General features: G+C 44.8%; 1 protein-coding gene across 1 annotated transcript in view; it reads right to left on the bottom strand.

Annotated features, from left to right (window-relative positions):
* The window catches only part of ABCC11 (ATP binding cassette subfamily C member 11), a 57,600-nt gene extending 30,896 nt beyond the window's left edge, over positions 1-26,704 (bottom strand). Inside the window, exons 1-11 of the mRNA XM_010982624.3 lie at positions 26,606-26,704; positions 24,989-25,107; positions 22,190-22,348; positions 18,154-18,301; positions 16,345-16,578; positions 11,438-11,611; positions 10,480-10,627; positions 10,175-10,323; positions 8,713-8,820; positions 4,308-4,565; positions 2,280-2,351 (exon numbers count right to left, since the gene is read on the bottom strand). Coding sequence (XP_010980926.2) covers positions 2,280-2,351; positions 4,308-4,565; positions 8,713-8,820; positions 10,175-10,323; positions 10,480-10,627; positions 11,438-11,611; positions 16,345-16,578; positions 18,154-18,301; positions 22,190-22,348; positions 24,989-25,107; positions 26,606-26,704 — 1,668 coding nt within the window. The remainder of the gene's footprint in view (positions 1-2,279; positions 2,352-4,307; positions 4,566-8,712; positions 8,821-10,174; positions 10,324-10,479; positions 10,628-11,437; positions 11,612-16,344; positions 16,579-18,153; positions 18,302-22,189; positions 22,349-24,988; positions 25,108-26,605) is intronic.
* Positions 26,705-27,028: the final 324 nt, after the last annotated feature.

Below are 27,028 nucleotides of genomic sequence, written 5' to 3'. Positions count from 1 at the left end.
AGCCTCAGGACCAGGGGACCTGGGACCGGCCCTGCCTGGCTCAGTAGCCGCAGTGCCTGTGGCCCCAGTGTGCCCCAGCAGCCTGGGGGCTCCCCAGTGTAAATGGGATCTTAACCTGGTCCTGCCAGGCCCACCAGTGAGCTGAGGAAAGGCCCTGAGAACAGGGGCAGTGGTTGGAGCTGAGCCAGGCTTGTTCCTGCTGCAATTGAATCCCAGGTTTGCAAGGAAGAACACCCCACACTTTGTTTCTTCTCTATTTCCCCAGCCCCAACCCCGAGCAAGCAGCACCTTCCTACTCTTCACTGTGAGATGGAAAGTTCCAGGCCATCTCTGACCATCTCTAGATATCACAGAATTATTACTAATTTGTTAGGCATGATAACATCACTGTGATGAGGTAGAAAAACCCTTATTTTTCAGACAGCATGATGAAGTATTTATTGGGGAAGGTGTCATGATCTCTGTAATTTCAAATTCTACAAAATATGTTTCTACATAAATGTGGCAAATATGCAAATGTTATCAACTGTTGAATCTCAGTGGTGGGTATAGGGGTCTTTAGTGGTCTCCCTGCTTTTCTATATGATATGTTAATTTTATTTTATTAAAAAAAATTTTAATGGAGATACTGGGGATTGAATCCAGAACTTCGCACCTCGTGCAGCCTAAGCACGTGCTCTACCACTGAGCTAGTTCCCTCCCTGCCATAGATAAATTTAAAAGCATACATTAAAAACAATCAAGACCATAATTCTTATGCCCATGACCCCAAGCACAGGACCTCATCATCCTGTGCTTCTTCCTCCTTCTCATCCTGCACTTCCTACTTCTGATGTGAAGCCAGGCTTTGATTAATAAGAACAAAACTTTAAAATGATATCATTTTGTTTTCCTTTATTGGAAGGCAAGCGATTGGTTCATTCGAAGAGGAAACTGACAAGCCTCTGGCCACGGAAAAAGGTGGCCTTGAAGGGAAACTGCCAGGAAACGGGAAACGTAGCTGTGATGAGAAGCAAGTGCCAACTGGGTGTCAGCCCTGTCTCCACCCCTCACCTGCTGGCCACCATGGGCAAGTCACTTCTCTCAACCTCATTTACTCATCTGTAAACTGACCTTCATGTCTGTGCCTTCCTCAGGGGATTGTTTTTAGGTTGAAGGGAAAAATGGGAAGCACTGAGCACAGGGCCTGGCATGCAAGTACTATGCAAACTATTTTTACTATTAAAAAAAATGAAGTCTTCTTCTCAGCTGTAAAGAAGTCGGGGAAAGGCCATCACATGTGGAGGACAAACAAATGAGCCATCAGATGGGTGTATTAGGAGACAATTGCTGTGGACAACTTGACCACATTCCAAGGAGGTGATGAGTGTGGTGGTGGGCACTCAGGAGGCAGAGCTGAGAGGGGAACACAGTAAAGGATGGATACCTGCGAATTCTCCCAACCATGCAGGTAGGAGAGACGGCGGAGAAAGAAGGGAGGAGAAAAGAGAGGAGCCCCAGGACTGGGTGAGGCTGAGGCTGAGTGGGGAAGGGCTGGCAAGACCCCCATGGGGAGGTGACCATACACATATACCAGATGTTATAGCCATTTTATGGTGGTGTTCCCTAAGAGCTGTGCAATATGACCTCAAATGTTTGGGGGGAGTGGGCTTGATTTTGAGGGGGAACTAGAGAAAGGGTGGGGCTGTGCCGCATGTCTGCACAGCTGCAGACAAAGCAGACCTCAAGAACATGCACAGGCCATGCAGTTGGAGGTTCAGATCTCAAAGGCAGGGGCGCCCAGCAGGATGTGAATTCTGCTGCTGGGGTGCGAATGAGACTGTCCCATCCCATCCGAGGGCCTCCTCTCCTCATCCCCTCCCTCCCTCCCACTCCTTCTTTCTCCCTCCACGTTTCACTCCCGATGCTTCCTCACAAGGGACACATGTCCCACTCTGAATTTGGCTTCACGAGATGATTTTTATTATCATATTAAACTTTGAGATCATCACCTGGTAGCTGGCTGATGACAGCACAGAGTGGGGAAAGCAGAGACGGATGAGGCCAGACCTCCAGGTGCTGGACAGGCAATACTCCCAGCCAGAGGGGAGAAGGAAGCACATTCATAACTCACCCCACCACCACCACGGTGTGTGCTCAACTGTTTTCAATACGTAAAAACTCTGTTGGTTGAGACCCCATCGGGGAAGAAAGTGGTGATGTGACTTCCTTGGGGAACTGGAGATTGGGAGCGCCTGGTCTGCCCAAGGGTGGATGTGCAAGGGTCCCAAGACACTCACCTCCCCCAGGATGGCTGACAACAGGCTGCTCTTGCCACTTCCCATTTTGCCACAGACCCCTAGCATGGTCCCCTGCAAAGCCAAAGAGGACAGACAGGCATTGGGACAGATGACTCGCCCAGGGCGGGTCTGTGTTTGAACACAAAATGACAAACAGAAAACAAAATACCCACACACACTCCCAAGGCCCCTCAGACAAACAAAGCTCCAGATGAGCTCTGACATTGGTCTCTACAGGTGGGATGGGACAAGCTCAAAGGAAGGAAGTCGCATGGACACATGGTCCTCTCGGGCAAGAAACCCAAATGCCAGGTCTGCATCTATGCTACTCTGTGATCCTGAGCAAGTCACTTAGACTCCTTGTGCCTTGGTGTCTTCATCTGTAAAATGGGGGTAATGAAACCAGCCTCACAGAATTCAACATATATTCGTTCATTCATTCATTCATCCATCAGATAGTCATTTGAGTCTCTTCTGTACACCAAGTAATGAAGAAAAGAACTCCCATTAAGCTGACATTTCTAGAGAGGAGAGACAGATCATGGAATAAATAAGAAAACAAATAATATCAGAAGGAGATATGTGACATAAGTAAAATGAAACTGGCTACTATGACAGACAGTTGGAGGTTACAGTCATGTTGGAAGGGTTGGCCAGAGAAGGCTTCTTACAAACATGTGTCATTGCAGCTGAGACCTGAATGACAAGAAGGAGGATCTAGAGGTTCCACATGATGGGAACAGCAAGTGCAAAGGTCCTGAGACAAGACCAAGGTTGGCTAGAATAGCTGGGTGTGGAGGGAATGAATGGGAGAAGACGTCAGAGGTCAGATGTGGACAGGGTGCTCAGGGAAACCTAGACTCTATCCTAAGTGCAGTGGAAAGTCAGTGAAGGTTTTAAGCAGGAGAGTGACTTGAAGCGGTCTGTTTTAAAAAGATCTCTCTGTCCACTGTGTGTAACGGATTGTAAGAGGGTAAAAGTGGAAGTGGAGAGGCTGGTAAGGAGGCTCTTAGAGGAGCTGGATAAGGCGTGATGGTGGCTGGGGTTAGGGCTCCAGTGAGAGGTGGGTGGGTCCAGGAGAGATATTGAAGTAGAGCTGACAGGCTTCGCTGATGGACTGGATTAGTGGGAGGAGAGGAAAAGAATCAGGTTTGACTTCTAGGTCCTCGACCACTGGAAAGATGGTGATGCCATCTCCTGAGATGGGGAAGATGTGGGCAATGGGTTCTTTTTCAGTCTTGTCTTGTTTGAAATGTTTGGTAGGCATTGAAAAGGAGGTATTAAATAGACAGTTGAGTCTGGACCTCAGAGACTTGAAAGCTAGAGATAATAGCATCAAGATGGAAATAAAGCTGTAAAACTAAAGCTGATGGACTGCAGGTGATCACCAAGGGAGAAAGCAGAAGTAGATAGTGGATATTAGATACTAATATCTATTGATATCACATATTATTAACAATCAGTATTAATATTGATTACTATTAGATACTAATATCTATTTTATATATAACCATCATTAGATATAATCAATGTCTACATCCTGTGTCTTATTATTAGACATTGATATATATGATATCTTGCTAGATATTAATAGATACTAGAGAAGAGACTAGATGTGGACAGAGCAGGGAAGCCAGCTCTTACAGAGAAGCCGGATGATGTGAGTTCACAGAATAACGAGGTTGAAACATGCATGACAGTGTTTGGCACACACTAGGAACTTAATGCATGTTAGTTTAGTCGCCTTCCCCTCTCCTTCCCTTGTCCTTGGTCCTTCCAAATACCAGCACACATACAGCATGCCCCTCTGGGTCATGTTATTACAAAACAAGTTTAGATGATCGGTTGAGTCACACTTAAATATGAAAGACTTCCTATTCACCCTCCATGGAAATTTTGTATTTCAAAGGGACATCTTGGAGAGGGCAGTTTCTAGCCAAGGAACTAGTGGGGCATTGGGCTGATGTCCCAACCTCAGGCCCCAACAGTCTGGCAGGCAGCCGACATGCATGGCCTGGACGAGGCTACCTTTGACACCACCAGGTTTATCTTGTGCAACTCTGGGGCCCAGCCGTCCCCTTTGTCCTCTGGCTTGAAAGCACCTAGAGGTGGCTGAGGCTGGGTCAGCGCCTCAGGCGTGTGTCCGTTCTCCAGCTCCAAGGCTCCGTTGACAATCCCAGGGCAGGTCTTTCTCCACGACAAGGTGGCCTCCTCCATAACCAGTGTTTTGCTGGGGTCCTTCAATGTCTGCACATAGAAGTCAGGGCTCTCCTGGAGGAAAAATTTCTGGACAGAAACAAAGGAAAGAGAGGGAGGAGGATTCAGTTCTTTAGTCCGCTAGGAACACGTACCCATTTTACTGGCCTGCCTGTGGTCTCATATGAACCTTTTATGAACTTCTAATGAACCATGAGAGTCTGAAGAGCCACCATCAACTGGAAGAGGCTAGTTTTTGCTGTCAAAAATTCTACATCGGAGGGGGAAGGTATTGCTCAGTGGTAGATTGTGCACTTAGCATGCATGAGGTCCTGGGTTCAATTCCCAGTACTTCCATTAAAAATAATAATAAATAAACAAACAAACAAACAAACAAACCTAATTACCTCCCCCTAAACAAATACATAAACAAAAACAGTAAATAAATAAACAAATAAATAAATAAACCTAATTACCTCCCCCCTAAACAAATATACTTAAAAAAAATTTTTTTTAGGTCTACATCAAAGTTTTCCAAATCTCAGACTACCAGCACTCTTTCATGGCTGTATTCTACCTACACTATGAGTTATTTTTCGTTTTATTTTACGTAGACTAAGGATATAACCTACATTAGCATCATCTTAAGTGAAAACAGCTGTCAAATCATAGTACTGATGTATGGTCTTTCTCATTAAATTTCATTTAAAACTATTAAAAATAAAAAGGTCTGTCTGTGCACCGCTCCGTGGGAGATGCTGTTTCAGGTCATATATTTCAAAATGTGACTATCAGCAGGTCACTTCTCTCTGTGTCTCCATCCCCCTGTCTATAAAAAAACAGAAGTTGAACTACATGAATTCTACTATTTCAAAAGGTGGGCTCATATATATAAAATAGATAAACAGCAAGTTCATACTATAAAGGACAGGGAACTATATTCAATATCTTATAGTAACCTATAATGATAAAGAATACATGTATGTACATGTATGACTGAAACATTATGCTGTACACCAGAAATTGATAAAACACTGTAAACTGACTATAGTTCAATAAAATTTTTTTTAATTTGAATTTTTAAAAAAGGGATAAATTGGGAGTTTGAGACTTGCATATTCTATATATAAAATAGGTAAAGAAAAGTTTCTACTGTATAACACAGGGAACTATATCCAATATCTTGTAGTAAGTTATGGTTAAAAAGAATATGAAAACAAATATATGTATGTTCCTATATGACTGAAGCATTGTGCTGTACACCAGAAATTGACACAACATTGTAAACTGACTATACTTCAATAAAAATATATTTTAAAAAAGAGTGGGTGGGAAGTGTTACTGCATTGATCAAATTGTGCTCACATGTCTCCACCTGGAGATACGTTTAGAAAGAGATCTAGAAAGACACTTACGGACATTTTGGACATTTGGTTTTATCTCTAGGTAATAAGTGCTGAGTGATTTTTATTCTCTATCTTTTCGCATTGTCCGAAATTTTTACAATGAGTACATAGCCTTTTACAAAAGCAAAACAAAAAAGCTGCTTTCAAAAGGCAAAAAAGTGGCCTTTTTTTTCTAATTGGACCTCAGGTATATTGAATATGATAAATTATAACATTTGGGTCAAGGCATACGGTCATCAGGGGGCATTGCATGGCCCTCTTTATTTTGTTTTAGTTAGTTTGGCAGTTACTTGTTGAGCTATTTTCCGTAACATGGTGAGTATCCGTGCGCCCACTGCTGAACCTGAGAGCCGTAACTTTCACCTATCGATGGGTCCTTCCCCATCTCATCTCCCTGCTTGGTGTGGACAAAGCCCTCCTCGCTTTCCAAGCTCTCTCCTTGGGAACCACTGTTCCAAACGTGGAGGCTTTCATTCCTGTGCTTAAAAAAAAAATTATCATGCTGGCTTAATGTGTTAGTGTGACAAGCACACAGATCTGGGTGTGAATCGACACCAATAAACTGGTTTATGGGGAACAAAAACAGGGAGTCTTTGACCCCCAAATGCTCTAAGTAAATTCTCAATCTAACTTTACGCCATTCAGTGATTTTTCACTTGTTTTTTTTTTAATAAGTAGCACAAAGGAAGCTGTGATCTGGAGTGCCCACTCGGGGACCTTGTCTGGAGCCCCCGAGGGCAGCCTCAGCAGCCCCCAGCAGCCAGCTCACCTCCTACCTGTGGGCACCTGCAAGAAGGCAGCCTCCCTGAGGGCTGGCAGGCTTCTCCCTGCCCTGGAAAGCTGGCTCCTCAGCGTTCAGGAGCCAAAGGGCACAGGGGACTGAGAGTTGGGTTACTGCCCCAGGGAACACAGAGGAGAAAGAAGAAATCCAGCCCTAAAGATCATTCCTTCCCCTTCCAGCCTGGGGGTCTCCACGACACGCCTACAGAAAAGTTAGCTGGCTGATGCAGGAAGAGTGGAAGATGCCCTGATGTGAGGGGACTTGGAGAGTAAGTACTTGTCCCCAGGTGATAGCTCCCTTCCTGCCACCCCACACCACCACTCCACCACACCCCCTTGATCTTGAGGGTCCAAGATCAGCCCAGGGTCAGAGGCAGCCCAGATTCCGAGATCTTTGCCCTGACCCCTGCCATTCCTGCCTCCTCATCTCCATGGTAACTACATCCATCCCACCCCCTTCCCGCCCTCTAGCTGTCTCTCTGGTCATTCCTTCAGCCAACATCCCTCCCCACCCTTCTGAGCCCAGGTTGTACTTCCTTATCTCTGCCCTCCCTGCAGGTGGAAACAGGCACAGACCGGATGGGGCAGGGCGGGGCAGGGCGGGGCAGGGGTGGCGGTAGTGGGGCAGAACTAGAGCACCAATGGGGAGAAGGAGGCGTCAGGGCCCCCAGTGACAGCGACTGAGAAGTTAGGGGAGCTCTTGGGGCTGTTGGTAAGGAAAGGACTGTCTTGTGTTACTCAGACAAGCCAAGTTCGTTCCAGCCTCAGGGCTTTTGCACTAGCCGTTCCCTCTGCCTTATCATCCTCACTCAGCTCCAAAGTCACCTTGGCAGAGAGGCCTTCCCTGACCAGCCAGTCCAGCGTAGCCCCAGCCCTCCCTGACACATGCTTTCAAACATCACTCCACTTTATTGGCACCACAGCTCTTCATGTGAACTGATCTTATCTTCTTTGAACATTAATTCACTTTTTTTTAATTTGATTTTTTGTTTGGTTTTGGGAAGGGAGGGGATTAAGTTTTTATTTATTTACTTTTAGTGGAAGCACTGGAACAGGACCTTGTGCGTGCTGGGCACACACTCTACCACTGAGTTATACCCTCCCCCCATAATTCACTTGTGAATTGCTTCTTTGAAATCCCAGATTGTAATCCTCTGGGAGCAGGGACCCTCTGGGTCAAGCTCACTGCAGTATTCTCAGTTTCTGGCTGGACATAGGTATGCAATCATTTTTTTTTTAATGAATAAATGAGTGAGCAAATGAATGAGACGGATTTGGGACTGCACGCCTTTAAGTGAGATGACTCTAAAATGCTTTAGAAATTGGTTTCAATTTGAGTTTTTCAACTCAGATGCTTGTAGGGGCAAGACCAGAAATGTCAAGAAGTGAAGGAAACCACTGCTAAGATGAGAAGTGATAAGATACAGCTCTGGAGGTGCGATGGAGCACCGTGGGAGGCCGCAGGACACCACACTTAAATGCCATGACTTCACCTGGGGTGGCTCTTATCTCCGCTCTGGCTGCTGTGGCCACAGGAGGATGTGGGGCCAATGTTGCCAGATCTTCTGATTATACATGAGAATCCAGAAATCAGAGTTTATAGATACAATTTCCAGGTTTTCAAATGCCAGCAACAGATATAATTTTTTTGGCAGGGGTGTGGGGGGGGAGGGTGGTAATTCGGTTTTTATTTATTTATTTCTAGAGGAGGTATTGAGATTGAGCCCAAGACTTCGATATAATTTTTTAAAAAGCAAAACCATCAGGGTAACTCTACACAAACCTGGACAGGGTCTGCAGGCCACCTGCCTGAGATGTGGTTTGGACCCACTCTCCTAAGATCTCCCCAGGGTCTGGGCGCCGGCCTGACTCACCTGTCTTCCCAGCCCCATACCAATCGGGCTCCGGAGGTCACTGAGTGAGACGGTCCCGCTCTGCCCAGGCTGGACTCCGCCCTGGCCTGGGGTCACGTGGGCGAGGAGCTTCACGGTGGTGAAGGCAGAAGAGCACGCCACGCCAAGGGCTGCGCAGCCAGGCCTCTGACCACTCACCTTGAACCTCTCCGCGGCAGGCTTGGAATTCGTGAGGCCTTTGATTGCAAAGGGTGCTAAGAACACGGACAGCTGCATGGAATTCAAGGTGGCCAGAGTGGTGAAGACCTGGATGGGGCAGAGAGGAGGCGGTAAGGGTCACAGCCCTGCTGTTCCCCTCACCCCCGGAGACCCCATCTCTCAGCCTCAAGCCACAGAGCCAGACCCTGTAGCTTCCAACCAGCAGGCCCTTCACGTGGCAGAGGCCAAGTTGGTATTTTGGGGAGACTGGGATAAGTAGGGGAAACAGCGCTCATCTTAAAGTTGCCAAGTGAAGGCCTGATCGCTTTTGCAGATAAGCTACTGGGTAACCCTGTGACTTGGGCAGGTCCCCCCAACCACAAGTGCAGTTTCCCCATTGGCAGAGTACACAAAACCCTAAAGTCGGTACAGGATTAGCTGACAAGCCCTGAAAAAACACAAATGAGAGAGCTTTGTCTACTGGCAACATGGCTTTGAACTACTATTGCCGTCAAAATCATATCTATTCTTTGCCATAGATGCTCTTTTCTTTTAGAATATTCAAAATCTCCCTAAGCTTCAAGCCTAATCCATGCCTCTCTCTCCCCCAGAGACCCTCCCTGACTATAGCAAATCACTTCCAGCTCTTAGGATCCCAGAATGTGACCTCCGGGATGAACCCTGGGCACTTTCCAATTCATGCCATTCATGCCCCATCTCCACCCTCTTCTTTGTCCAGCTTAATCTAAACTCCAGCAGAGCAGGAATGCTTTGGTCTAATCTTGCATGGTACAAGTGCAGCATGACCCTAAAGTCTCACCGAGAGTTCTCCTTACACAGTCCCCCTCCCACCCACAAACTTGCCAGGGTGTTTTCCTGGTGTGTGCCAGGGCCAAGCAAAGGTGGCTGCCATCCAGAGCACGAAGGAGACCTTGGTTGCAGGCTCCCCTTCTTGCTTTGGTGTGGTCTCCTGGCCTCTCTGGATTCCAACCTTTCTAAGAGCAGCACCCTGTCCTCTTCCCCTCCAAGAATTGAATTCCTAACCCTGAAAGGGCAGCTGCTGCTTCCCAAGGCCAGATTCAGACCATGAAGAGAAAGACAGGAGAAGCCAGACCTCTCTGAAGTGTAATTTCAGGGCCCTATTTTGGGAATCAGAGAAACCCCTCACTTTAAGATTTTCAACCTCAGCGTCATCTGGGCTTTAACTACACATTCCACTTCCCCTGCACCCCCAGATGACTCTGTCATCCCCCTGCCCACAGCTGCTTTCCAAGGGATGTCAATTTCTCCAGTGGACTGAGATGGAAGGAAGCTTCAGACTCTAAAAGTCTGGAAAATCAAAATCAACTTGTATTATTCATTTGCAAAAACTTCAGATCTTTCAGGAGCACGGGCTGGAAAAGGACATGGGAGAAAACTCTCTATCAATATGGGAGAGGAAACAAGCACCCCAAACACGCACTACTGAAGTTGTGAGTTTCAGTCGTAAGCCAATATGGATGAGGAACATCACGACCGAGCACACGGTGGGGCTTATGAAAAAGAAAGAAGTTGTCAGGCTCTGGATAAACCCAAATTTCTCCAAGTGCTTCCTCTCCTTTCTTCTGAAGTCTGGAAAAAAATTTTAAGGTTTTGAAATTAATCACAAGAACATTCCCCAAAGAGCACAGACCAAGCCCCAGAGCTTGAAAGAAATCCCTGGAAGGCGAGAGGATGGGTCCACCATGACCTCCCCAGGCTCTGAGCAGAAAGCCAGCTTTTCTGTACCTTTAATTATTTTTGCAAATAGTCTCTCCCACGTGCACATTTTAATCCACTTAATGCTGGTGAGAACTTCACTGGTCACACAGATGCGCTTGTCACTGACCTCAGATATGTGATTCTTTATCTTCACAATAGTTCTGGTCAGGAAGACCTGCAGTCAGGGAGCAGCAAGAGCTTCTTTTGACAAGGGCAGGAGAGTGCAGCCTGCGGTTAGTGCAACAACTAAGTATTTCCAGAGGTAAACTCCAGATGCAGAGTGAATACCTGTGTCTCATCCTGCACTGTTTGAATCCACTGTGACTCTAAGTTCCAGGTCCCTGCTGAAAGATTTCCAATGGAAGCCTCTACAGGCTGTCATGCCTTAGGGTACCTGCCTCACACATCCTGGAGGGGCTTTCTCTTCTGGGTCCCAAGCCAGGCTGTGGCTAACTAAACAGAAATGGGACTCTTCTGTCTCCTGGAACTCTAACCCCTCTACCAATTGCAATCACCTTCTAATCAGAGTACTTGTGCTAACGGAGGAAAACACTCAACTTCAATAATTCAGAGCACACTGATCCATGAGTCCCTTCCTCTTTTGCCCAATTTTATTTCAGCTGAATCTTTGGTAGCCAATTTGCTTCTCTCCCCTCTTTATACTGCGCTCAGCCAAATGTTCAGTGCATTCTGGGTGGAAGAGAAGGAACCACAATCTTACAAAGGATATCTATTGAGGAAAGGCTGTGCATTATCTGTCACAGAAACTTACAAGGTGGACACCCATCAGATTCACCTCTTACTTATTAGGCCAATGTTGTGGGCAGAGAACCATTTGAGGTAGGACTTGAAGCTGAATCTTACTCCCAGTGGAATGAGCAGTCAACAAGAGTCAACAGAACCATTAAGAAGCACCCCAGATTCCAAAACCCTAGGAGTTATGGGGAACGTCCAACATCAAATGGATGGCAAAGGAAGACATTACCTCCAGTGGTAGAATCAGGAGATAGCAAAGTGTGGCAATGAGCGCAGTGGGTCCAAGAGTGAGGCAGGAGGCGATGCTGGAGGCTAGCAGCAGTAAGCAGCTGAGCAAGGCCAGGGGCCCATTGTACACGGCTTCAAACAGGTAGTTTATGTCTCTGGTGAAGAAGCTGATGGCCTGTAAGACAGCAAGCCCAGCACCACAGGTGTCACTTCTCCAGGTACCCAGAAGAGGCTATACGTGCACGTGGCAGGGAGCTCCCCCGGGCCTTCTCCTGGCTGGAAGGCTTAAGAGGCAGGGCGGGAGAGACAGACACGCCAGGTTCACTGCTCTCCTGTTACTGGCTGTGTGACCCTGGATAAGTTACTTTGCCACTCTGAGCCGCAGCTTCTCCACCTGTAAAGCTGGAATAATAATACCTATTGAATATGATTGTCATGAGAATGTCAAGGAGACAGAAATATCGGCCCACATAGACTGTGCTCAATAAAGTTATATTTTTCTAGACTATCGCTATGACTACTACTAACCAGATTCCAGAGAGTTGCTTCCAGTCTTCGATTCGATTTGATTCTTTTAAAAATCTTTTTTTATTGAAGTATAATTGATTTACGAGGTTGTGTTAGTTTCAGGTGTACAGCAAAGTGATTCAGATATATATACTCTTTTTCAGGTTCTTTTCCATTATAGGTTATTACGATATTGAATATCGTTCCCTGTGCCATACAGTAGGTCCTTGTTTATTTTGTATACAGCAGTGTGTGTATGTTAATCTCCAGCTCCTAATTTATCCCTCCCCCCACCTTTCCCCTTTGGTAGTCATAATTTTGTTTTCTACATCTGTAAGTCTATTTCTGTGTTGTAAATAGGTTCATTTGTGTCTTTTTTAAAGATTCTGCATGTAAGTAATGTTTATTTGTCTTTCTCTGTCTGACTTACTTAGAATGGTAATCTCTAGGTCCATCCAAGTTGCTGCAAATGGCATATTTCATTCTTTTTATAGATGAGTAATATTTTATATATATATACACAGACACTCACATCTTCTTTATCCCATCACCTGTTGATGGACATTTAGGTTGCTTCTATGTCTGGACTATTGTAAATAGTGCTACTATGAACATGGGGGTATATGTGTCTTTTCAAATTAGAGTTTTCTCCAGATATATGCCCAGGAGTAGGATTGCTGGATCATATGGTAAGACTATTTTTAGTTTTTTAAGAAACCTCCATTTTGTTCTCCACAGTGGCTGCACCAGTTTGCATTCCCACCAGCAGTGCAGGAGGACTCCCTTTCCTCCACACCCTCTCCAGCGTTTGTCATTTGTAGACTTTTTGATGACGGCCATTCTGACTGGTGTGAGGGGATACCTCATTGTAGCTTTGATTTGCATTTCTCTAATATTCTATTCTATTCTATTCCATCCTATTCATTCTCCTACTACTAATAATAACTGCATTTTGGGGGCAGGAGCTGAGTCTTTCCTCCTTCTCCTTTCTCTCTCTCTCTTTTTATTTTTTGCTATAGTCTTCTGCCCACTCCCTCCTTCCCAAATATATACTGCCCAGTTCAGTGTATAAAAGCTGACATTCCAAATCACAACATATTTAAGGAAACAATTCACTAATTACTGTCTTTTAGAATTACCAATCTGAATCCCTAAGAAGTGATTTCCTTCTAAGTTTAATCTGATTTCCTTCCAGTTCCCAGAATTTGCCCCAGGCTGAGCCTTTAAAAATGTTACAGTGTATGCGGGAGCAAAATTTGGTACAGCCACTTTGGAGGGCAATTTAACAGTGTCTTTTAAAATGAATAATTGCAGAAACCCCATGACCTGGCGATTTCCTTCTTCCGTTGGGGAACATTCACATGTGCTGAAGGAAGCACGTACACAAGATGTTCATTGCAGCATTGCTTATAGCAGCAAACCTGGAAACATCCTAAATGTCCATTGGTGGGAAGAGTTAAAGCGTCCACCAAAGAAGATTAGTTAATATTGGGTCCTGGAGCAAACTGTCAGTGTTCATGTCATTTACTAGCTGTGGAACCACAGAGACATTACGCAGTCTCTCTGTGCCTCCATCACCTCACCGGTAAAGTGGGAACAATAATAATACAACCTACTTCATCGTGTTGATGTGACATTTGAATGAGATAATACATATAAAATACTGTCTTTTCACACATCGAAAGGTCTGTGTGGGGGGTGATGGAAATGGGTAAAAATGGTCAAAAGGTAAAAACTTTCGGTTATAAAATAAGTAAGTCCTGGGGATGTAATGTACAGCATGGTGACTGTATTTAAGAATACTGTATTTTCTATCTGGAAGTTGCTAAGAGAGTAGATCTTAAAAGTTCTCATTACAAGAAAAAAAATGTACAACTATGTGTGGTAATGGAAGTTAACTAAATGTGTTATGGTAATCGTTTTGCAATATGTGCATATATTAAATCATTATGTTGTATAGTTTGCACTAATACAACGTTATATGTCAATTATATCTCGGTAAAAATGAGAGTTTTCCAAGAAAAAGCTGTAATTATGGGTGAGCATCACTGAAAAGGAAGGAGGATGATCTATACATGCATGGAAAGTTAAGACATAATGAGGAGGGGAGGAAAAGCTATAAAACAACACAAGTGATGTAGAACCGTTGATGGAACAGCCCACCCAAACAAAGCTGTATCACACATTTTCTATCAGTAAAAGCAAGTTGCAGAACACAATGTAAAATGTAGTATCATTTATGTAAAAACATGCACACTAAACACAATATATTTTCTATGGGTAACTTGCAGGTGTACTTAAATGTACTTTTAAAAGTCTGGAACTACACAAGTCAAACTGATAATGGTGGTCACCTCCAGGCATAAGGGGAGGGACCAGATCTAGGGGGTCATCTATACTATATTTTCTTTCTGAGAAGAATGTCTTCAGGTGTTTTAAAAATTAATTTTAATATAAAATTTATGGAAGCAACTCTCTAGAAAGCCTCATGTGAGCAAGTACTTCCATCTCCAATTCCAAATGGGCCGTCTTGTTTTATGTTTCCGCAAAGATGCTTGGGGAAAATGGGCCTTGCCTCCAGCAGGGGCTTAAGACAGAGGCGTTCAGAAGGTCTCCATTGCAAGGCAGGACTAGGACCTGGAATCTGCAGCCAGGGTCTGCGGCTCCCCAGTCATGTGACCTTGTGCAAGTTTCATACACTTTCCTGGCCTTAGTTTCCACCCCTGTGACAGTGGGAACAATAACAGAAACTGTTGCATAGAGGGTAGTCAGAGGACCGACTGAGCTAAAGCACCTGTGACAATGCCTGGCAGTTACTGTGATGATTTTGCTGAGATGAGCAGGGAGAAGGGCTGCCACGGATCCTTGGACTTCAGTCCAGTGCAGGAGGACAGGGCAGCCTCCGTGCTTAAGGCCAGACAGAAATTAATGACACAGTTTAACACATGAATCACTGCCCCCTTCTACACGCTCTTTTATTTAATCCTCATTTAATTCTGTGAGACAACAGTCCTGCAAGGTGGGTCCTGTTATTACTCCACAGCTTCAGAGAGGATGAACAAGTTGCCTAAGGTCGCAGAACTAATCAAATGGTGAAGAATTAACAGTAATGATGATGACAATACCTTACACTGGCTAGCACTTGTGTTAGAAAAAGCAGCTGCTTGGTGGCAATGGTTAATTTAGCAGACATAATTTTGGACATGGTCTTGTGTAATTCAGATGCTGGGCTTTCTGAGGGATAGAATAGTGAATCTGAAATGATTTATGTCTTTGAAGGGGGCTTATCTGAGTGGAGCAGCCAGATTTGTGCTTGGTGGGGAGTGGGGGCAGAGGGTGGGGTCCAGAGACACTCTCACGAAGGAGCGCACATCTAAGCTGGGCCTGGAAGGATGAATGGGATTTTAAAAGGGCAGTGATGTGAGCAAAGATGCCAGCAAGTGGGCATGCCTGGTCTATCTGGGGACTGGAGGTTTAGCCCCGCCTGGCCCGGAGGAAGGAGGCCAACCTAGGACCAGAGGAGGGAGCCTAGGAGGAGGCGAGACCGGAAAGTTGCCAATGCCGGGTCACCAAGGCGTTTGGCTTGAAGGTAAAGAAGCCAAAGCGGTGCTGTCTTTTCCCAAAATTAAAACGTCTGTTTCAATATAAAAGTAATCCATGCTCCTCCGGCAACTGGTAAGCAGTGAAGCAATAGGGAAATTGAAATTAAATATGTAAAATTCCAATGTCGCCCATGACTCCAGGTCATAGTTGGAATACCTTCCTTCACTCTCTGTCAGTATTTGTTTGTGTTATGCTGTGAGGAACGCCAGAGCAAGGACTGACCAATAGCCCATCAGCTGGACGTATCCCACCTTTGCAAATAAAAAAGTGAACATTCAGGGAGGTTATCTCAGCCTGGCTTCTCCCAGATTGCCCTGCGCTAGCAAGTCCTCCCATCCCTTCCTCCCTGAGTAGTCTGCAAGGATATGGTGTCCAGGGAGCTTCCACTAAGGCTTTGTGTCTTTTTGTTCACTGCTTATCCCCAGGGCCTAGACCAGGGGATCAATGAGCAGGTAAATCCTCCCTAAGGCTGTGAATACAACTGGCCTCTCCCTGGATTACTGTTGACTTCCCAGACCGCCCTAGAGGCAATTGTTGATGGTTATTTTTGCAGTGGGGCGGAGATGGGAGGAGGTACTGGAGACTGAACCCAGGCCCTCCTGCACGCTAGGCACGCGCTCCACCACTGAGCTACACCCTCCCTGTTGATGGTTATTAACACTCACCCTGTGAACTATTTCCTTTCTCCCTCTTCCTTCTGTTCCAACTCCCTCTTCTCCCTCCCTTAGTCTCCAGGACAGCGATGTCTGGAGGAGGAGGAGGGAACTAGGGCCTCAGCGGGCAACCTCAGTCACTTACCTCTCCCACAGTGATGTGTGTCAGAGACTTAAATTGTATCAGCCTCTCAAAGGCAAAGGAGAAGATGGCCGTTCGAAACCTGACGCCCGTGCGCTGGTTGAGGACCCAAAATGAGCACAGACCCATAGACTTCAGACACTCGGTGAAAAAAAGGGCAAAGCAAAGCCCTATTCCATAGGCAATGCTCCCCGACTGCTCTTCGGAATATTCCAGGAGCTTTGGTATAACCAGCATCTAAAAGGAAACAGGAGTTTGGGTCATCCCACCTTCCCAATCCTGCTTTCAGCCAACACATACCCAACACGGGCCGTGTGTGAGGTCCTCGAGTCAATGTAAGGGGCTTACTGAATGATTGAAACTGACTACACTCAGGGAGGTCACAGTCCGGTTGGAGGAGACTGAGAAATTCAGCTAACCCAGATCTGAATCCATGTCCACCACCTCGTAGCTGGTCCTGACAGGGAACAGAGGACACCCAGAAACAGGGTAATTCAAGGGTAATAACCTGACTGTTTACAAAGGTGTGGGTAGAATTTAGGCAGGAAACCCGCCAGGGGTGGAAAAGCACCCTAGTGCTTAGCAGCAGCAGAGAAAGAAGGGCAGAGGAGCGAGTGAGTTTACTGAAACTAGACAAAGCCATGCAGACAGGGCCCTTCGTTTTAGAAGTCTGGTCACCAACCTCCAGTGACAGGGAGGGAGGCAGTCAGAGCAATAAATATCCTGCCCTCACTTCTCCTTCCCTCCAGCCTCCAGTTGGAGTCTCCCACTGGTCAAACCCAACCAGAAGCCAAAGGCAGGGGACCCCACAGATGTGATCCATCCAGGTCACATCACGTACTAGGGGCGCAAGTGGGGCAGTGAGGACGAGGGTGGAGAGTGGGTCTGGAGGGACGAATGGGGAATATCCAGGACGCTAACTGTCACCCAAGTCACTTATCTCTGTGGCATCATCAACCGTTGCTTCTTCCTGATCTGTATCCCTTCTCCCTTCAGCTGGTAACAGCGCCTTGGTTTTTCCCTAAGGGGACTCCCACCCGCCCCAGTGCATGCAGTCTAGGCTGGACTGTCAATCAATCACAGTCTGCAGGCCCACCGGTGAACATGTGGCCCCACTGGGGACAACCAGAGTCACTGACTGCAATCAGAATCTCGGGCTGAGGAACTGATAGGAAATAGAACCAGTTCATCCCAACCATGGTACAAGGAGGAGACCAACATTCCCAGAGCTGCTCCGCTGTTTCTCAAAGCAGCTCATACGTGCTGAACCAGGTGGAGTCCTAAGTGTTTATCTCAGTGTCACCTAACGAGGCAGGTAACTTTGTGCTCTCCAATTTACACATGAGGATTTCCATTAGAACTACTATTGAGAGGGGGAGGGTATAGCTTGGTGGTAGAGTGTGTGTTTAGCATGCACAAGGTCCTGAGTTCAATCACCAATGGCTCCACTAAAATAATAATAATAATTTTAAAATGCACAAATAAATCTAAATACCTCCCTCCCCCCCAAAAAAGACAAAAAACAAAAACAGAGCTACTACCGAGAGTGTCATGGGGTTCTATGAGGAAACAAAGGCACAAAGGAGATAAACAAGTTGCCCAAAGTCACCCAGAAATTAAATAGCAGAGCCAAGTTTCAAACCCAAGTGGTGACTACAGAGCTCACACTTCTAACTAATACCAGCTTAACTGCCCCAAAGGGTCTTCATTTTCTGAGCAGCAGCTGGGAGACAAAGACATCCCCATTTCCTGGCATGGACTTGAACATGCTCACCTCCAAGTCCCCACAGCCTCACCGAACCTGCCGCTTACCGGCCCAAACACACTTGCAGCCGAGAAGCAGCAGCCCGCAAGTATATTGAAAATAACCCTTGTTCTTTGGAATCTTAGCATCACCCGAAACACTGAAGCTTTGTCAATCCCACGCCTTGAGACTTCTTCTTCCCAAAGGAGACGAAGCCTTGAAAAGAGTAAAATTGAGCCAAGTGAAATCTCTTTGTACATATCACCCAAATGTCCTCGTCTGGGAGCTTTGTTACAGAAATTTTCAAACATAGCCAAAGTTGAGAGAAGAATACAGGGAGTCTCCCCAGATATCCATCCCCAGCTTCAAGAATTATCAACATTTGACATTTTTGTTTCATCTCCTCTCCCCTCCACTTTTTTTTTGCTAGAATATTTCAAAAAAAAATCCCAGAGATACCATTTCATCTATAAATGCTTTAGTGTCTATCTCTTCCAGATAAAGCCTTAAAAAAATCCATGGTAACCATAATAATTATTAACTGTTAATATTAATATTATTAATAACTTTATTATTAATCATTATTAATTAATAAGTGTTACTGATAACTATTCATTAACAGTTATACATTAATAACATCATAACACTAATTCCTCAATTGCATTTAATCCAAACTTCTCTGATTATTTCAGAAATACATTATTACAGTCAGTTTGCCTAAATCAAGATCCAAGCAAGGTCTACCCATGGCAATTAAAAGACAAATCCAACAGGCCTCTTGCATCTCATTTTAGTCTGTAACAGTTTCCCTTCCTCTGCATTTTCCTGCCATTTACTTGTTGAAGAAACTGAGTCATTCAACCTGCAGGATTTCTCACAGTCTGGATTTGACTGATTGCACCCCTGGTGCTGTCTAACATAATTTCCTATGCCCTGTATTTCCTATTAAACGGCTAGTTAGATCCAGAGGCTTAATAAATTTCAGAATTCAAGTCAACTGGCAAAAATTCTTAATAGGTGACGTAGTACTGTACGTCCTTTTGCATCACATCAGACAATGCACAATGTCTGGTGTCCCATTTTGAGCAATGTTAAGGTGGATCTGCGGGTTAAGGTGTGTTAACCTGACTCATTTGTTGCTAAGTTCCCCATCACGGATAACCACTGCCGAGACCCACTGCCAATAGGGCTGGCAGAATGGTGGTTTTTCTAATTCTATCATTCTTTCTGTACTTAATAGTCTGAATTTTTCTGTAAAAAAAAAAAAGACAACTTTCCCTCATCAACTATTTTGTTACCCTGAAATACAGTTAGTTGAGGAAACAGCCTGAGACTTTGAATAATGTCCCTCTTCCTTTTTGTACACAAATTAAGATTTATATAACCCAGAACTCTGACCTCCAAAAAGTGTCCTGATTTATTTCAAAGTCCCCAAAAGGGTGCCCCAGTGTTGGTTCATCCAACCAAAACTGTACCCTTATTTTGACATTCCCAGCTGGGATATTTGTGTTAACACCAGCAAAACAAGTACACCAAAAACATTTCCTTGGGGGGTAAAAAAATATAACATACAATATTTTTTAAAAGCATCAAAGAAGTTACCATGAAAAAAATGAAAATTTTGTTGACTTTTACACTTCTTTTTTATTTTGAATTGTATTTGAGGCTGGGAGAGGTGACTGGACAGTAGTCATTGTGATGCTTAAGGCTTCCAGAGCTCTAATCTTGGATGCCTTCCTTGCATCCACAACCCAGTCTGTCAGCTGCAGGCACCATGCTGGTATCTATCTGCCTTTTGACCTCCTGGCTCCTGCCTCCCTGCCTCCCTGTGTCCGGCTCCACTGTCTGGAAAGCAGTCACCATTGCCCAGGATGAAAACATCAAGGACTATGCCAAGGGGCTCCAGGTCCTCCCCAAGGCTTCTGCCCCTCAGTGAGCAAGAACACAGTGGGCAGAATAGCGTCACTTGTCCTGCCGCCCTGTGCCCCCATGCCCCGACAGCAGCACTGTTTGCACGAGATCTCCAACAGCCCTATCAGCGTCTGGTTCTCAAACTCTGCCTCGAGTCTCACCCAGCCTCTCGTGGCAAGCGGTTCTCGCTCTTTCTACTCTTTGCTCCTCCAGCACTGGATGCTCATCCCAATGCCAGGAGGATCTTACTGTGCTGCTTTCCTTCACCTGCAGTCAAGGTTCAGGCTTCCCCTTGTTCCTGAGTTATAAAAATGACCCCATCCCACGCTCACCGAAGTGGACCAGACAACTTGAGAAGTCTGGGCTTCAGTGAACAGAGCAAAAAAATGTCCCCACAACACCTGCCTGTGTGGGAGTCTTTGCTTGTGGACGGTATTACTCAGGCCAAACCCTGGGGCCACCACTCCTCATCGCAGCCCCACCCCCGCACTTAACACGATCCACAGAGACAACAGCTCTAGGGTCAATTCGACTTGGTCTAAACAAACCCAAGCTTTCCACAGCCTGCCCACAGCTCTCCTGGCAACTCTATACATTTCTGGCCAGGATTATTAGACTCAGATTCAAAAGATTTGGATTCAAATTTTACCTCGCCCATTCGTTAGCTATATGATGCAGGGGACGTCATTTCCCTTCTCTTAATCCTGTTTCTTCATTGGCAAGACGGGGAAGATAATATCTGCCCTGTTTATTTCATAACCCTATTGTGATGATCAAAGGAGGCCATGGATGGGGAGATGCTCTGTTATTGTAGAACAATACAGACGCGAAGAATTATGATGGTGATGAGGATGAAGATGATGGTGGTGAGCTACGGTGAGGCTGCTGCCAAGAGAGGAACCGATGATGATGGTTGTCAGTATATCCTCTGAGGAAGCAAAGTAGCTCTTTGGAAGGGTTAGGGAAGACACACCCCAGAACTCTACCCGTTCAATGGTGAACATATAGGAAGGAACCCCTCTAAAGGTGAGAATGCCCAGATAATTACTTTTTCAAATAAACATCCAACAATGGAGTGATTGCAGAAGTGTTGGCGGTCAGGCATTGTGAATTGTAGAATAAAAAAGGCAGCAACAGTGAAATGGAAGTGAACAGAAGTAACTCAGGTGACCTGGCACTCATCATGTTAGGGAAAGAACGAGCCAGCTAACATTTAACTGATCGCCTATTAGTATCTGGCATTTTTCCATGTGCCTCTCTTATGTCTTTTGATTCTTACAACAATCCTGTGAAGCATCGTGAGATAAATTTTTTGTAATTCACTATTTTGTATATAAAAACACAGGGCTGACAACATAGCTGGTAAGAGGTGCAATTCCAACCCCCAAATCTGGCATTATCCAAGAGGTGCTCCCTGGAACTTTTTTTTTTTCCCGAATAAGTCTGAGAAGCAATGAGTCAAAGTTTAACCAGTCTCTATTTTCTCAGTGCCTTCACCCCACTGATTTTCTTTGTAAATCTCTGAGACCTGGTGAGAACATGGCAATCGTTCGCAAACTCCCTGACCGCCGAATGCTCTTTTCAGGGAGGCTCTTAGGGGACTGCCATTTCCCGGAACACATTTGGGAAATGCCCTTCTACACCCTGGTGTCTCTCATGAAGTAGTTAGAGGGAGGAACATGAGTACAGGACATTTCAAGTCACTCACTCCCCCCCTCCCCATTTGCTCTTCCTGTCACCTTGTGAGGTGGGCAGTACAGGAAATTTAATCACACAACTAGCTAAGGATTAAGAGGCAGGGCCACCAACCCACAATGTAATGATCAGTGACCCAGATCAGTGCCTGATCCAGGAAAAAAAAAAAAAAAAGCAAAGGGGACAAGCGGTCATTTCTAACTTTCTCAAGGTCCTGGGCTCCCAGGTAAATCTGATAAAAGGTGTTAATTCTTGCTCCAGAAAAAGATCTCTAGCCCATACTTAGAAAATGTATAAATCATCTGAGGAGATTCATGAACCCCAGGTTAAGAACCTCCAGAGTAGAGTGAGGCCTCCTGCTACAAAGGAAGAACTTACATTTTTCAGTTGTCTGAGGATGGACCACCACAACCCACTGCCATATTCTTAGCATCTCTGGTCACCATCCACCAAGACGTGGTCTTTAACCAACCCTACTGGCTTGCCCAACACAACTACCTTTCGCCATTTTTGGTTGAGGCGTCATGTACTGACATCTGGGGGATGGTGTTCTCATCCAAGCAATTCCGTGCACCTCGGATCATGAGTGGGGTGAGCCATGACACCATGAGGTAGGAGAACAGGCCAGCATCATCCAGGGGGTGTGGTGCAGGAAACCTAGCAGGGAAGTCACAGGCAAGGTGGTCACACTTACGATGCAGGCTCCAGAGGCAGACTATTAAGTCAAGGGCAAGATTTGGAAGGGATGGATTATAACTATGTAAAAACCGCAATGTGGTCATCTGGATGTACAAAAAAGGCCTTTTTTTTTTTTAAGAATCTATTATTTGCAATAGTTAAAAACTAGAAACAACAAAAACATCCATGAATAGGGGAATGATTTAAAATGAAAGAAGACAAGTATAGTGTATCCTGTACACTTGTGGAAAACAATGCAAAAGTGTCTAAAAAAAGAATTGATCCATATGGAGAACATGGAAAGGGCTCTAAGAATATTAAATAAGATTTAAAAAAAAAGCCACTTGCAAATCAAGAAATTCCAGGGGAGGGTATAGCTCAAGTGGTAGACAGCATGATTAGCATGCATGAGTTCCTGGGTTCAATCCCCAGTATCTCCATTAAAAATTAATAAATAAACCTAATTACATGCTCCCTCTCCAAAAAGAAATTCAGTAGTTTTTTACATAAGAAAGGAAGAAATAAGAGAAAGCAGAAAAAACTATATATATATAAAATATATAATATATATCAAATTATATAACAATTTATATCAAATCATTAATAGTGATCGACTTTGAAGTAGGGGTTAGGATTGGCAAAGGAACATGAAAAGAGACTCTCATTGTTTTAATTTTTCTATGTTTTGCTTCTGTAACTTCCACAAAAACAATAAAAATGAAATAAAAAGTAAATACATAAGAATGATAAGGTCATATCTCTGGGAATGATTCACAAACACAGAATATAGAAAAGAGTGATCGGATTAGGGTGTTGAGATTGTGCGTCATTTCCACTTCTTTTTTCAAAAGTGCCCTTAATGCCGTATGTCTCAACAGGAAGAAAAGTCAATTTAAAAAAAGATTTGGGGAGGGTGGGAGGGGATAAACTGGGAGTTAGAGATTTGCTGATACTAACTGATATATAGATATAGATATAGATATAGATATAGATATAAAATAGATAAACAACAAGTTCATGCTGTATAGCACAGGGAACTATATTCAATATCTTGTAGCAACTTATGGTGAAAAATATGAAAACGAATATATGTATGTTCATGTATGACTGAAGCATTGTGCTGTACACCAGAAATTGACACAACATTGTAAACTGACTATACTTCAGTATAAATATATATAAATCAAAGAAAGAAAGATTTGGGGCAAAAGGTATGTAAACAAAAGTGCCCAACTGGTGGGATGTTTTGTTTTTGGCTGTGGCCTCTTTATTTCATACTCTGGTCCTTTTTCATATTTTTATATTCTCACAGCCACCAGCAACCGTGGCTGGATATTCTGGGCAAGGCTGGCCACGTGTTTGCCTGAGATGTTGGAGTGTGAGGGACAGAAGGGAGGGTGAGACACTGCAGCAGATGTGTGGGGCCATCTGTGACCGCACAGGTAGGGCCAGAAGTGACGCGCCAGGGCTGATATTCTGATAGGCCCAGCAGAAACACTGTGTCTCTCTAGATAAGGCTGCCTGGGTGAACTCAAGCACCAAGATTCTTTGTTCCTGGTGGAGATGAGATCAATTCAGTGGGTTACAATGTAGCTAGTATTGATAGGAGCTCAGATTTTAAAAATTAGGAAAACAAATGCAGTTTGCTTGATAAAACGTGGGAGAGAAGAGAGACTTGTAAACACAAAACGGGCTCCTGCTGATGAAATGCTGAGGAATCAGACTAGAAGTGGTAAGATCCTGTCAATAAGGGATTAACAAATGAACGTGTGCATGGCCCCTGAAACCAAGGATGTATAAATTAGAAACTCATTTGGGGATGGTTACTTTAAACCATGGTTTACTAGAGAAGGCTACATAGAATGTCTTTAGCTCTTAAGTTTAAGGGTAACATCACAGGGCATTTGGCCCTATCAGTGGTTCCCCATTTCTCTTGGAATGAAGACCAACATACCTAATGTGGCCTGTGGGGACATGTATGATCTTTGAGCACCTGCCTCCACCTACAGCCTCATCTCGTACCTGGCCCACGCTCACACAGGACCATCCAGAGACAATGGCCTCCCTCTCAGCTCCCAGACATATCTCTTGTGTTCCTTTCACTGCAAGGCTGGGCCTTGGCATGTGCTGTCCCCTCTGCCCAGTTCATTCTTCCTTGACTCTTGCCTAGGAAAATCTCGTTCATTCTCCAGTTCTCGGTATCACTCAGAACCTGTCACATTGTCACTGTTTCATTGCCCCTCACGCCCCCACCTTTCTTCACAGCAACTTCCTCACACAGCTCATAATCACATATTTATTTACAAGCTTACTGTCATTCTCCTCCATGTGGGGTCCAAGGTGGGTGAGGATCCTGTCTATCTCGCTCACTGCTACCCACCCACAGTCTAACACAGTGCCCAGCTCCTGTAGCTGCTCCACGAATCCTTGCTGAACGACTGACTGAATGAATGAAAGAATGAGCCCTGATGTGCCTCAGGCTTCTCTGGAGGTGCTGGCTGTGGTGTGTGACAGGACTGTGTTGGGATATGGTTATGTAACCTTTGGGAGGGGTCTGGGTGCAAGGGTCTGGGAGCCACTGTCCTGGTGAGTATGACCTCATCTCCCCTCAGGACTCACTTTGGCTTCAGACGGAAGGGAATCATGGTTCTCCAGGCAGCATGGTACTTCTCCCTTCCCCGTGCCTCGGGCTGCCTCACCTGCTGGCTGCAGCAGCCGTCTCTGACAGTGAAACTTTTCTTGGGAAAGAAAAACCAAAAGAGCATCAGTTTCAGACCTCACAAATACTGTCCAGAGGGAGTGATGGACCAGCCACCCAAGGAGGATGGATCTTTCCCCATCCAGCCTCCTAGAGAAAGGCTGCAGGGATTAGGCAGAGAAGGACAAATACTGTGTGATCTCACTCCTATGTGGAATAAAAAACACCCCACCAAACAGAAAACCTGAACTCACAGATACAGAGCACAGACTGGTGGGTGCCAGATGCAGGGGTGGGGGATTGGAGGAGTAGGCGAAATGGGTGAAGGGGATCAAAAGGTACAAATGTCCAGTTATAAAATGAGTAAGTCATGGGATATAGTGACCGTGGTTAATAACGCTGTATCGCATAATTGCAAATGCATAGTGGAAAGTTGCTGAGAGTAGATCTTAAAATTTCTCACCACAAGAAAAAAAAATGTGCAACTATGTGTGGCGACAGACACTGTAGTGATCCTTTTGCAATCCATACAAAATATCAAATCCTTACATTGCACCCCTGAAACTAGTATGCTATATACCAACTGCATCGCAAAATAATTAATTAATTAATTATAAGACAAATAAAATAAAATAAAATAAATAAAAGGCTGCCAGGCAGGGAATGAGCACCAGGCCAAGAGTCAAGACAAACAGGTCCCAGCTCTGATTTGGTTCCTTATCCACTAGGTGACTCTGGGCAGGTCACTCCACCTCCCTGGGCTCTCATCTGTCAATAAACACTGCAGACAAGAATAAAGGGCGAGGCAGAGAGGATATAGCTTGGTGGTAGAGTTTGGGCTTAGCACGCATGAAGTCCCGGGTTCAATCCCCAGTACCTCCATTTTAACAAATAATAATAAATAAATAAACATAATTATCTGCCTCCCAAAAAAGAATAAAGGGTGATATAGTCAGTCACCCCCAGGATGTGAGACTAAGTCACCCTCTGAGGTTAAATCTACTAAAAAGAAATCAATAAGTAAAAAAGGAAATCTCAAAACATTACATGTTACCCTTTTGATAAAGTGAGAAACAACTAAAATAAAAAAGATACATCATTTCTAGGACTTCATATAGAGTAAATAATACTCTCTTGAAAGCATAGCAAATGACCAGTGGGAAAGGATTCAGAACAGAGATTTCTTCAGGTAGGGAGAGCTGGGGAATGAGATGGGGGAAGACCAATAGCTGGACGTGACTGTCAAAGTCCAAGCTGATGAGTTGGTGGTGGGTTTAAAGATGCTTATTATATCATTATAAGTAAATACATAGATAAATAGGTGATAGACAGACAGACAGACAGATAGGCACATGAACCATGAATGTGTGTCCTGACCAAGGATCATGATTCATCTGATTGTAAATGCCTGAGTTCCATTAAAAAAAAAAAAAGGCTGAATAACTATGGAACAAAATTCTTTGACCTAATTTATAACCACTGAGAACACCCTGTCAACTCAGTATCCTGGTGTTTCGATGCAAAGGACATCTACTTACATAGCTAAGTCCTGAAACCATGACATCATCTGCATCCAAGCCGAGATTCACAAGGCCACCAGAAGGCTTGGGGACCCAGGATATCCTCCTCCTCGTCATTTTCAGTTGTGCTGCCAGTGCTTTGTTTCCCAGAATCAGAGAAGCTGAAAAGGCAACAGGTAAGAGCAGCTTAAATCCAGCCCTGAGTGGCTAAGAGACAGGGGATATCACCCTGCGGGGTCTGTGCCAAGGGCCACTGTCCCAGCGCTAGCTCTTCTCTCTGCCAGGAATGGGCTCACCTCTTCTGAGCAGTCCCTTAGAGCTATCTGAGAAGCTGTCTCCTGGGCTTGAAGTCCTCAGAAAATCCGCTAAATAATTCTCAACTTTTATGTTGTGCATTTTTTTTTCAGTCAACAAGATACAGCTTTTGCCATTCAAATAAAT

Source organism: Camelus dromedarius, chromosome 9 (genome assembly GCF_036321535.1).
Source record: "Camelus dromedarius isolate mCamDro1 chromosome 9, mCamDro1.pat, whole genome shotgun sequence".
Taxonomy (NCBI): Eukaryota; Metazoa; Chordata; class Mammalia; order Artiodactyla; family Camelidae; genus Camelus; species Camelus dromedarius.
Note: the sequence above shows the minus strand (reverse complement) of the source record. Positions and strands in the feature narration are given on the sequence as shown.